This window comes from Charadrius vociferus, unplaced genomic scaffold (genome assembly GCF_000708025.1).
Source record: "Charadrius vociferus isolate BGI_N301 unplaced genomic scaffold, ASM70802v2 scaffold63, whole genome shotgun sequence".
NCBI classification, from domain to species: domain Eukaryota; kingdom Metazoa; phylum Chordata; class Aves; order Charadriiformes; family Charadriidae; genus Charadrius; species Charadrius vociferus.
In genome coordinates, this window is record NW_009647579.1 from 1,416,697 (window position 1) to 1,429,660 (window position 12,964).

At 39.1% G+C, this 12,964-nt stretch overlaps 1 protein-coding gene across 1 annotated transcript in view; it reads right to left on the bottom strand.

Moving 5' to 3' along the window:
* Positions 1 to 12,964, bottom strand: part of CACNA1D (calcium channel, voltage-dependent, L type, alpha 1D subunit) — a 199,321-nt gene that overhangs the window by 96,132 nt on the left and 90,225 nt on the right. The window contains 1 exon segment of the mRNA XM_009880937.1: positions 12,552 to 12,655. Coding sequence (XP_009879239.1) covers positions 12,552 to 12,655 — 104 coding nt within the window.

Here is a 12,964-nt window from a genome sequence, read left to right on the forward strand (position 1 = left end):
TTGCTCTCTATAACAGAATCTAGAAATCCTGTTCTCACAGAACAGAAATACATCCTTTTATATAAATTGAATCCTCTGTCTCATTGCCCCAGTCTCAAGACAATGTATTTCACTGTCTGTCTAGTTTAGCTTCGTGATTTGTGTCAATCTCTAAATTATCATGGAATGATAATTAAAATAATTAAGTCGTGCTCTTTGAGAAGGAGATTGGATAAAATGGCCTACTGAGGTCTCTTCCAACTTGAATTGCTTCATGGATCCATGATTCCCTTAATGATAAATGACTCAAGACAATTATCAAGTAAATTCTTGCACCGTGACATTTCATATGCCGATATTATTACAACATTTGGTGCAACACACAGCTCCAAACGTGTAACTCCCCTCAGTAGAAGGATCAAACATTCTGCGATTTATCCGAGTATCAGTTTGCATGATTAGGGGTAGGCAAGCATCTTTTGAACTGTATTGTAACTACGTATTGACTCAGTGTTTAAAGCTAAGCTTGCTCTGACTAACCTGTTAATCTTACAATAGGGCTGAAATTAAACCTAAAAAATGGCTATAGTAATTTCATTCACTATGAATCTGCATTCCCTTTATTTACATGAACTTTCACTTGAAAATACTCCCTAATTAATACACTCTCAAGGGGAAATTTATCAAAGCACTCAATATTCTTTTTTGAGTGGAAAAATATTAGGAAATTAGTATATGACTTGCAAAATATTTTAACAAGGTGAACACAATTATCAATATGGTATTGCCCTGCTAACAAAATATCACAGAACAATAGAAAGTATCATAATTTTTAACATAGTATTTCAGCTCGGTGACAGACAATACTTATTTGGAATTACCATCTGTCCATTTTTTAAAAGAAAGTTTGTTTTATTTGCAGTCTTCAAATACATCTTTTAAACACTAATTTCTGCTTTGACATTAGTAAATGTAAGAGTTAAGTTCTTTACATGCAACCACACAGATTTTGTTGTTTGGGGTTTTTTTTTAATGTTATGCTGCAGAAGCTAAAAAGCTTTATGTTGCAAAAGCTGAGAGGCAGGCACTACACTTTTTACAGTTGAGGACTTAATTCAACAACAATTCAGTTTGGCATGTGGAGATCATCCTGTTCCATCTGATGGCACTGTAATGAAGCTGAAGAATGCCAGTGCTTGCTTTGCATTTGCTACCCTTCACCTAGCATCCAAGGACAAGGTCCTTCAAAAGGCTCTTGAAAGACAGCGAGCTCAACAGATCTCTCTGAGGGATAACTGCTTTTAAAAACCAAACCAAACCAAACAGATTTCATTGTTTTGGCAGAAGATGTCACAAGCCTATAAGAAATAGTTTGGTTTATGGAATGCTGGGTTTTCAGCTTCCCTCAGAGGGAGTATCAAAAAGACTATCCCTTACATCCGACTGAGGCAACGTACTCGCAACTCACACCATAGGCAGTACCGTTGAACCATCGTGACATAGTACGAAATCACAAGTAACAAGCCTTGCTAGCTTTTCCTAAGTATTCATATTTTGTTCAGTTAAGTCCTTCGGGTGTTTTTTATTAGGGTGAAGGATGTGTGATCTGTGTAGGTAAAGTAAAATGAAAGCTGCTGTTATTACATGGAGTGAAGCAAAAGAAATCATTTAAAAAGGAAACAAACAGCAAGGCTGATACTTTCAACAGCTCTTCACCCATGACTGAACCACCTTTTAACTTTGACTTTACATTAAAATGGCTGCACGCAGAGAATTAAACACAGACTTTTATATACACAGCTAACTATGACCTTTCCCTTTAATACAGCATGGAAGTCAGACATTGTCTTGTTAAGTGCTGCTGCAATTTATCAGTAGGGGGACGTGCAATGGTGCTTAATTTCCAAGATATTTACAATTTTACTTTTATTTTTAAAACCTGACTGTTTGTAAGGAAGCATAACACCTGAGAGGACTGCATTTTCTTTATGGGATGGAGGAATCTGGCTCTATGGGGTTTTTTTTCTATCACAGTCACAATGAAGTGACATCCCTCTGACACACCTACATACGTATTCTTTTTACTGAAATACCATGAACAAGAAAGGGGAATTACATGGAATTGGAATGTAATGAGTTTCCTGTTAGCAGAACAAAACCATTTTTTTCCAAGAAGCAAGAAGTTATTTGAAAAAAGAGAACGGGGGCAAGACAACGTAGAGACATTGGTTCTTTAATGCTTCTGACAAGGATATTTAGACAACAAGATATCTGAATATTTAGACAAAGATATGTAGACATTGGCTGATGTCCTGGAATGGGGAATAAGACAGCTGCTTGTGCAGCATTTCATGGCTATGGAGAGCGTAGGCTGAGTCCAGGGCAGAAAGAAAAAGCTTTTGGCTATGCAGGCAGCTTAAGCACTGACATGGTTAGACTAATGGCCTGAACTTGCCTCCCTGACTGTCATCAACCCAGTCTAGAAGCCTATGAAGTTGAAAGGCTTAGGAAGTGGCACATTAATTGTCGTAAGTGGACTTAAGCTCTGTAAATATCTGGTTTCACAAATGCCCGTGCTAAGAGCTAACTTCAAAATACATATTTCATTCTGGTTTGATAAAATGACCTGGATCTGGCATTTGAAAATGTGCACTTGGGGGGGTGTGCGGAGATGATGTTTATTGACTAAACTGACAAAAATTGTATTCAAAGGGCTGTTGTGACTATGCTAACTTTCATAATGGTCTCTCCACTAAAATATGATTTAAATCAGTCTCCAAGTCGCAAACTGAAAAATCCTGAGGAGCCACGCTGATTTGACACCAGCATATGTGAAATGAAAATCAGGCCTATTGCCTGTAAAATTTCAGTTTAAAAATAAAATGGATTTAAGTAGTTTTCGTAAAGGATAGGACTCAATAAACACGTTTTTGTCCTACTTCCAACAACTGGAAAAAGTCAAGCTCACCGCTGTCTCCATATTTTAAAGGATAATATGCTTCAAAATTAAGACTTTAGGCTAGCAGGGCTAGAAAGAGTTTTTTTGCAAATCTCTGCTTCTGAAGAATCTTATAAAGCAGACCTGCAGAATTTGTATAACAACACCACATATAATTACCTGTTTGCCTTCAAAAACATCTTTTCTTCAAAACAATCTATTGCTACCTAGATGGAAGCAATTCAGTTTTTTATTTCACTGCAAAAGCAAGTAAATCAGATGAGCCAGCCCTAGCCAGCCTAATTTTGATCTAGTTAAATATTACTAAAAATTGCAGCATATAACAATATCCTGTAAACTGAGCAAAGCTGCAAATTGCAGCTCAAGTGTAAATATCTCAGTCAATTGCACCCACGGCAGAAAGGAGACATTACATGCAAAATACAGCATTATATGGAGACTCATCTACATAATCTAACTTATTTTATTGATAACTCAGCTACTACATAAAATGCAAGTTGTCTTTCTATTGCGCAAAAATTCCTTGTCTCCTTGCAGAAAAATGATCTCAGTTGTCTGTTTAGGAAACACCACCATCATCATCATCAATGGTTGTTGAGGCAGAAGCATATGAAATGAAGGTTTTGAGTTCATGCTTCCATAGTGTGGGGCAATCATTTTCATGCCAGGTTTTTTCTTCTTCACCAGAGTGAAATAACCTCTGCTGGTATGCATCAGCTGGGGATGGTTCGATGCAACAGGGTGGAGGTGGCAGCAGGGAGTACCTACTGGGACTCAATTACAGCTCTCTGGTTTCTCACACCATGATTTGAGGCAGGGTCGGTCATATTAACCAAAAATCCTAAGACAACACTTCGCTTAAATATATCTTGTATACTGTCTCTGTAATTCATGGACCTAATAACTAAGGAGACACCTATACTGGCCTCCTATCAGCTGAATGTTCTTCCACGCTAAAGGCTAGATGCTTTTCATAAGGGGGCTTCTGCAGCAACACAAGTGTTGCTGTATCTCCTGTGCATCACTACGCACTGATTATAGGAAATAAACAGTTGCCTTTGATGTCTAAGCATAAACCAGGACAGTAATTTTTCATTGGCCATATTACTGCCCTTCTGTGTCACTGCAAACGCAGTGAGAGAGAATTCATCTACTGCAGTATGCAGCTTACTGCACACAGGGTCTGGTACGTGGAAAGTGTTATGCTAATGCTATATGCAGAACTGTCACCCAGGCATCCTAGACTCTCATTTATTCACAGAGAACAGTCACATAATAACAAAAATGCACTCACAGGAGTACAGTGTTGGCCACCAGACTCACAGAAGAGCTTTCACACCGAGGTAACCATACCAACCAACAAATTAGCAGAATCAAATCACATAACTCGAACTGCTTAAATTGTACAGATAAGCACGAACAACAGCTCACAGCTGGGTGTAATGTGTAACAGATGTAGAGAGACATAAAAAAGGTTAAGTAACATTACATCTTGAATTACTGAAGAACTGCATACATCATTGTTACCCTTTCTTTTAGAAATAAAAAGGACTCATAGGCTGAACACTGTAGAATTGTTTCTGCAGCACAAAAAAAATTCTAGCAGGAATTTTACTTGAGCAAGGAGCATTGGGTTCTTGTAGGGGAAATGCAAATTGGTATTAACTACCCATAGCTGTGTCTATACAGTTCATTAGCAATTGACAAATTGTATATGCAACGGCTCCAGCACCACCTCTGTGTAGCACAGGGCCTGTACAGCATTTTTGTGCCAGAGTGCACATGAATGCAATGGGATCATCTGTGGGAACAGTGATAGGAACAATTTGATAGAACAGCAAAACAAACATATGTTTCAGACTGTTATCATATCTGCATATTAAGATGTGCTCATTCTGCCCTGCATAGAGACCTGTTTGGCTCAGGACACACTGGATTGCTTAGTGGAGGAACTGGCATTACTGAGGGTAGGACCATGCCCCAGTGCGTATTCACGCCACCATCGTGATGTGCACTGTCAACACAGCTTTTGAAACTGATGTGGCTTGTTACCTGCCAGCAGCTCATCAGCACACACCTCACAGGACTAATCCCTAAGAAGTCTTGGTGTGATAAGTTCAAACAGGACTGAAACAAACTCAGTTCCCTTCAAGCTCTTATTCAAGAGTACAGAACTACTCCCATTGACTTTCGCGGTCTCTGTCTAAAGCAGTTGGTTAGAGTTACTGCTGTATAGAGCTGAAAGAATCTGCTGTTTATTTATTGTTGGTATATTCAATTGATCAATCAAGGATAATATTTCCTTGTTTCGAATCTCTTTGTGTTTGAGTTTTATTTTTACCAGCCACACAGTAATCAAAACAATCTGCTTTAGCTCATAACCTGCTGAGACCTAGAGCTGAAGTCCCTCTCCTCTTTTTTGAATATATATCCTGTTTATCTATGTAAGAGTGAAATTTTTATCCACAACTCTTATTTATTTATTTTTACTAAGCCTTCCTTCTACTGTGAAAATTAAAAAAAAGGAACACTGTCAAAAACAGTTCATTTCCCTTTTGCTGAAAGACACTTCACTGCCATTTTCTATTTGGTACATCATTATTCAAATGTCTCTTTCTATGATTTTTTCCAGATATACTGTGGACAACAGTTCCGAAGTGTATAAGTTTATCTGTGCCAACATATTTTATATGACATTAATTGACAGACATTGCTGTGAGATTAGCATGGATGAGTACATACCCTTAGCTTTTAGAATCATTATGTACATACATTGCAAATAATACTGTGGGAAAGAAATGGAAAAAAATTAAGATTCTCTTAGTAACCTGGAAGACTTGCATGTAGGAGGATATATGTAAGGACATGTCAAAGCTTATGCTTTGGTGTCCTTTAGGCAAGGCAATAAATTCAACTTAGAGAGATTTATTAAAGTGTGTTTGTAAGGTCTTATTTGTTCCCATGGCTACCCAAAGAAATACTAATGCCTTGAGCAGAAAATGCCATCAGCGGAAACCATCCCCTAATGATAAGGACTATCTTGAGGAATAGATTATCATACATCATTAAAAGCCATGCCTCTTAATAAATTATAAAACTTCATAACTTATTTATTATTTTCTCTGTTCATAGTGAAACAGTTTAATGCATGCTGAATTACTGGCACATTTATTTTAATTTTCAATGCACTTTTAAAGGTACTTTCACAGGGTGGATGAGTATCTCAACTCCCTTTTTTAAGGTTTAGCTTTATTTGTTAACTTTCTAATAACCTTAACTTTATAATTTCGAACTTAACTTTCCAACTTCAGTTCACTGTCTCTTGCACCAATAGTCATGATATGTTCTGGTCTTTTACCCTGGAATATTTGAAGGAGGCCTGTCCTCAGCTCCCAATTTCCGTGTCTAGTATTTCATGACTTTGGAGAACACAGCTCCAGTCTATGCCTATTACACACGCTGTGTGTAACCAAAGCTACATGTAAAAGCAGACCCCTGAAGCAGTTCACCACCCTTCAGAGAGCTAGAATTGCTGGGCAGCTCCTCAGTGGTAATTTCTGTGTGAAGTTGCCCCAAAGATGCATGGCCTAATCCTTGCACCGTAACCAGAGGAATAACAAAGGAAAACAAGGTGCTCTAGTATCTATTGCAGACTGAACCCACTCCTTGCTACTGGCTCAAAAGACAGCAACCAAAATAGAGCGTGATCACGTCATGATCACCCTGCGATTTCTAGACTCTAAAACAATTATTCAGAGCCACATACAACTTTAAATTCGTAATGGGAATGAGCAAATGCAGACCAGCCCAAGGTAATGAAAATGCAACGATATCTCAATACATCTATGGCAGCTTTCCAGAGCTGCAAGAATTTTGCTCTGTATTTCCAAATATTGAAAGAATTAAAAAATGCAGTCTTATTGTGAAAGATCAACTGAGAGTTCCAGGTGTCCAGTTAGATTCCTAAGAAATTCACTCTGCTGAAAGAAATTACCAACATGCACATTTTAAACCCCACCACCAAACACATTTCCAGATACATTTCCAGACCTGGATCTAGAGCCAGTTTTTCTAATATGTTTAGGGAGAAGCTGTTTGTCAATTCTGTTCTCTGGCCAGAGCCAGCCCTCTGTGGAAGTTGGACCAAGAGCCATCACTATAGTCCTTTCCTAGAGCCACAGCTATAGTTGTCTCTAGAGCCATTTCTAAAGCATTTTCCAGTAATAGATCTTAGGCCAATTTTAGAGGCCTTTCATTGAATCATAGAATGGTTAGAGGTAGAAGGGACCTTAAAGATCACCGAGTTCCAACTCCCCTGCCATGGGCAGGGACTAGACTAGGTTGCTCAGAGCCCCATCCAAGCTGGCCTTGAACATTTTGAGGGATGGGGCATCCACAACTTCCATGGGCAACCTGTGCCAGTGTCTTACCACCCTCAGAGTATAAAATCAGAATGGTTTAGGTTGGAAGGGACCTTAAAGATCATCTAGTTCCAACCCTCCTGCCATGGGCAGGGACACCTTTCACTAGACCACGTCACTCAAAGTCCCATCCGGCCTGGCCTTGAACACTTCTGGCGACAGGGCAACCACAACTTCCCTGGGCAACCTGTTCTGGTGTCTCACCACCCTCAGTGAAAAATTTCTTCCTAATATCTAATCTAAATCTCCCCTCTTCCAGTTTGACGCCATTACCCCTCATCCTGCGACTACATGCCCTTGTAAAAAGTCCCTCTCCAGCTTTCTTGTAAGCCTGCTTCAGATACTGGAAGGCCACTATAAGGCCTCCCCAGTCTCACCAGAGCAGAGCAGAAGGGGAGAATCACCTCCCTTGACCTGCTGGCCACGTTTCTTCTGATGCATCCCAGGATGCCATTGGCTTTCTGGGCTGTGAATGTACATGGCCGGGTCATGTTGAGCTTCTCATCAACCAACAGTCCCAAGTCTTACTCCTCAGGGCTATTCTCAATCAATTCTCTGCCCAGCCTGTATTTGTGCTTGGGATTGCTCTGACACATGCAAGACCTTGCACTTGGCCTTGTTGAACTTCACGAGGTTCTCATGGGCCCATCTCTCAATCGCGTCCAGGTCCCTCTGGACGGCATCCCTTCCCTCCAGCATGTCAACCGCACTACACAGCTTGGTGTTGTCAGCGAACTTGCTGAGGGGGCATTCCATCCCGCTGTCCATGTCGCCAACAAAGATGTTGAACAGCACTGATCCCAGTACTGACCCCTGAGGAACAGCACTCATCACTGGTCGCCACTTGGACATCAAGCCATTGACCACAACTCTTTAAGTGTGACCATCCAGACAATTCCTTATCCATCAAGTGGTCCAACCCTCAAATCCATGTCTCTCCAATTTAGAGACAAGGATGCTGTATGGAACAGTGTCAAACGCTTTGCACAAGTCCAGGTAGATGACATCTGTTGCTCTCCCCTTATCCACCAACACTGTAAAGCTGTCATAGAAGGCCACCAAATTTGTCAGACATGACTTGCCTTTAGTGAAGCCATGACAGCCGTCACCAACCACCTCCTTGTTTTCTATGTGCCTTAGCAGAGTTCCCAGGAGGATCTGCTCCATGAGCTTGCCAGGCACAGAGGTAAGACTGACCAGCCTGTAGTTCTCCAGGTCTTCCTTATTTCCCTTTTTAAAAATAGGGCTTATGTTCCCCCTTTTCCAGTCAGCGGGAACTTCACCTGACTGCGACAGCTTCTCAAATATGATGGACAGTGGCTTAGCAACTTCATCTGCCAGTTCCGTCGGGACCCACATATGAATCTCATTAGGTGCCATGGACTTGAGCACTTCCAGGTTCTTTAGATGTTCTCAAACCTGGTATTCTCCTACAGTGGAAAGTTCCTCATTCTCCCAGTCCCTGCCTTTGCCTTCTGTGACTTGGGCGGTGTGGCTAGAGCACTTGCCAGTGAAGACCGAGGCAAAAAAGTTGTTGAGTACCTCAAATTTCTCCATATCCCAGGTGACCAGGTCTCCCTTTTCCTTCTGGAGAGGGTCCACATCTTCCCTAGTCTTCCTTTTGTCACCAACATACCTACAGAAGCTTTTCTTATTGCCCTTGACGTCCCTGGCAATCTAAAGCCCAGATACAATGTCCTGGTTTGAGGTAAAACAGAACCAATTTTGTTCAGTACCTTTGCTTCTCAGCTAGGCCTCTTCTAACTGCTGAAAATAACACTTTGAGAATAATGTGAATAATAGTACTAGCATCTAATACACAGTAAAAAATAGAGTATTTTGAAAAAGCTGAATTACCTCAAGCCTATGAATTCACTCCATCGTTGTTATTCAAGGGAATATTTAGAAAAAAAATCTCCACAGTCAGCTTCCATGCAGAAATTAGAATATTTGCCACATGCAGATTCCACACACAATTTCTATTAATTTACACATCTGCTATCAAAAATACAAACTCTATTTTTAAGAATGTCACCTTCAGCAGGCAAAACTGACATGGATCACCAGGAAATACTCACCTTCAGAACCAGCTAGATGTAAAACAAAAGATCTCCCAAATCATCATTCATATCCATTTGTACAGTGTCTAAATACATCAAGCATGCAGTGCAGAGAGGCATTACAGAAATACAAAGGGGCAGATGGTACAGAGTAACAAAGGAGTGCAGAGAGGATGAATGGATATTTTAAAACTGCAAACAGATCAAAACAGCAAACAGATTTAAATGTACGCAGCATAACCTGATATTACAGGAAGTAACACTTTCATACAGAAAAGGTGTATTAGGCATTCAGATTCCACTTCCAAAATCTGTATGCAAAGCCATGCTTTTCAAGTAAATTGGCATAATTTTTGCATTCTTGAAGTTTGATTGGTTTAGTAAATTTACCTTTGTAGATTTATCATAAACCAAGTTTCATGCTATGGTTTCAAGAACATAAAACTCAAAAGCTAATAACTCTTAAATCAAAAACAAAGAATGCATGTGTTAGATATTCAATGCCTGTCTCAGAAAGAAAAATATTAGCTTTCTACTAAAGAATACAAACATAGGATTTTACATCATATTTTTCCTGTAAAGTTTAGACAGATAGGTCTAAATAGAAAATGTGAAAAATATTTATTATTGATACACAAATGGCATTTAGTGATCAAAATAAATCAGTGTAACAGTATTCCACACTGGCCCTTGTGAGAATTTCAAGCAAGTATGCCAGGTGGTTTTGTTCACTTACATACCAAACATTAGTTTGGTATGATAGGTATCTTTTAGGAATATTTTCTCTTCCTTTCTCCTTCTGCTCTCAATGTCAATCATTGGTGATATTTATATATCACATGTCTCAATTCACTAGTATCATTTTCTCAAGCACAGAAAACAAAAAACTGGAGACTTAGGAAGGCTCGTTCACATACTTAGGGCACACATGAATTCAAACAATTCATCAAGCACCCCGAGCACTCAAGGGACACTGCAGTTAGGTGACACTATGGCAGAAAATAAATTTGGGAATGACTGAATTTCTGAATTTAAGGAGAGTTCACATCATACTTGACAGTGCTATTTCTGTTCACTGGAAATTGAAGGCAAGCCAGTAAGGGTTCTGAAAAGCGTTAGAGCTCTAGAGATCAAGCAATACCTAGAAATCAGGGGTGATTTCTTGTCTGCAGAATGGAACCCAAGGACAAGGGGACACCTCTTCCCCTGTATTCTAACAGCAGCTAAAGAACAACTCCATATTCCAACCAATATGATATGTATCATAATGTTGCAAACTTTATAAAGTATTTTAAATGTATTGAATCAAACATAAAGCTTAGCTGTGAGGGTCTCTCTATATTTCCAAGGCTTCAGTAGAAGAAATGAACATGTGCAAAAAACCACTGAATCCAGCATAACTTTCCCCACATCTTTAAAAACATAAAAATCTGAAACCATTAACAATTCAAGTCATGCAAAAGGGGAATATTTAGTTAAATGTTACCACAGGACACCTTCACACAACAGGAAGAAAACTAATTGCTGCTTGTGACCTTCTTAAGGGCCAGGGAAAGGAACTTGGAAAACATAATCCTCTAATGACTTCAGTGGGAAGTCTAGTCACACGGCAACGCTGAGTAACAGTATCAAAAGAAGAAATAAATTACACCACAACTACCCTCATTTATCTGCCCTTCTCCTTATTTTGTTTGTCCAGTGTGCCTGTGAGGTGAAAGCTAGGCCCTTAGTTTTGCAACAATTTACACATTTGTCCCTGAATAAAACAAAGCCAATACGACTGTAAAAATCAGACTTTACTGGGTAGGTCTTGGAAGGAAGGGATTAAGTCTAAAAATCAGGAATGTTTTTAGCACTCTCTCTTTCCTTTTAAACATCTGCTTTGTAAAGGGATTCTTACAGTAAGGTAAAACTATGCTTTCCCTTGTTTCCTGTGCGCAACCATAATCTAAATGACATGATTTTAAAAGACACGTAAAAATTCTTTTCAGATAAAACCACTCTTTTAACATAGTTATCATATCAGCAACTGGAAATTTTGTTTCATTGCCTGATTTCCAGGAATGTAACAATGCATTATAATTCCTTTTAAATCTAAAGCGTACAATCAGCAGTCTGATGACACCTTCAGCTACGGTGTTCAGGTTGCTTTCTACACAAGACAAATTTTCATGTTGGCTCACAAAGACTCCCAGCTTGCCTAAGATTGCCAGAACAATACCGTTTGTTGTATGTATTAGCTTTTAATCATAAAATTATAATAATTTTCTTTTAGTATTTAAATGCTAGCAGGATCTTTTATTTATTAACCAGAAAATATCTTTACCATCTTTCCCAAGCTCAAGCGTCTTAGAAACCAGGAAATGGCAAAAGGAGTGGAGCTGTAACCTCAGTAAGCGAGCTTTGCAGGAGGAAAACCTTGCAAACTATTGCCATAAACTACAGTTTTAAACCCCATTGTACAGCTAAAACTGACACCACTTTAGTTCTTGGCTGGAGTCTGGAGTACAGAAACCAACAAAAAGCTGTGACAACCTCCCACCGACAAGTATATTAAATGGACACTTGATTATCGATAAACATATCAGCTCACTGGTGCAGGTTGTCAAGAGCAGGACTCAGCTCTACAATGCAGGAAGCGCTAAACGCTTTGTCTCGAGGTGGCCTAGTCATACTTTTTCTGTAAGACAGATCTTGAAGCACCCATTAAAAATAATTTGCAATGTGACTGGTAAACACAAATCACACTTCCATTACTTTATGGGTATTTGAGCAAAAGCAACAGTTGGACTTTCAGAAAAGGACACTTGTTTACAAATATAGGGGAGAATATTCATATAGGTGCACCACCCATCTCTGTGTGCAAAATAATGTTTCTCCCCGCTGATAAGATATTATAGGATAAGGAAATTAGTGCTTCATTTAATGAGTATTTTTGGCAAGCATGGTGAACATGATGTCAGACAGATAAAGGCACTAGAATCACACAATTCAGTCAAAAGAGCAAACACTAGTAGGATGACATGAGAGTCTCATGTGCATGCAAAAAAGCCATCACTGAGAAGCTTGAGTAAATGCAGAGGCCATCTTACAAGTAGCAGTAGCATACACAATGTTAACTCAACTGCTTACCCACTAAGTACACCAAGAACCAGGTTAAGTACGAAAAATGAGCCAAGGATGATAAGACTAACAAAATAGATCCATGGCCATTCACATCCTATTGCATCATTTACCTGTAAAATGTAAGGAAATAAGTTATGATTCAGTCATTCATTAAACAGCAGAGTCCTTTTTGCAGCTGCCAGATCACGTAGGTTTCAACACTTAAAGTTTATAACTTACTCAATTCTTTAAAAAAATAATAAATCAATGAACATTTGTTTAATTTCTTTACTTACCCAAATTATGTTGTAGATGTGATGCCTTACAAGATGAATTAAAATAAGCTTTAAATAAGTGCAGGAAAATTATTAGCCCTTTTAATAATTTTGCCACAAGTATGGACATGAAGAATATATACTGGTATGTCTAAGCTCCGATTT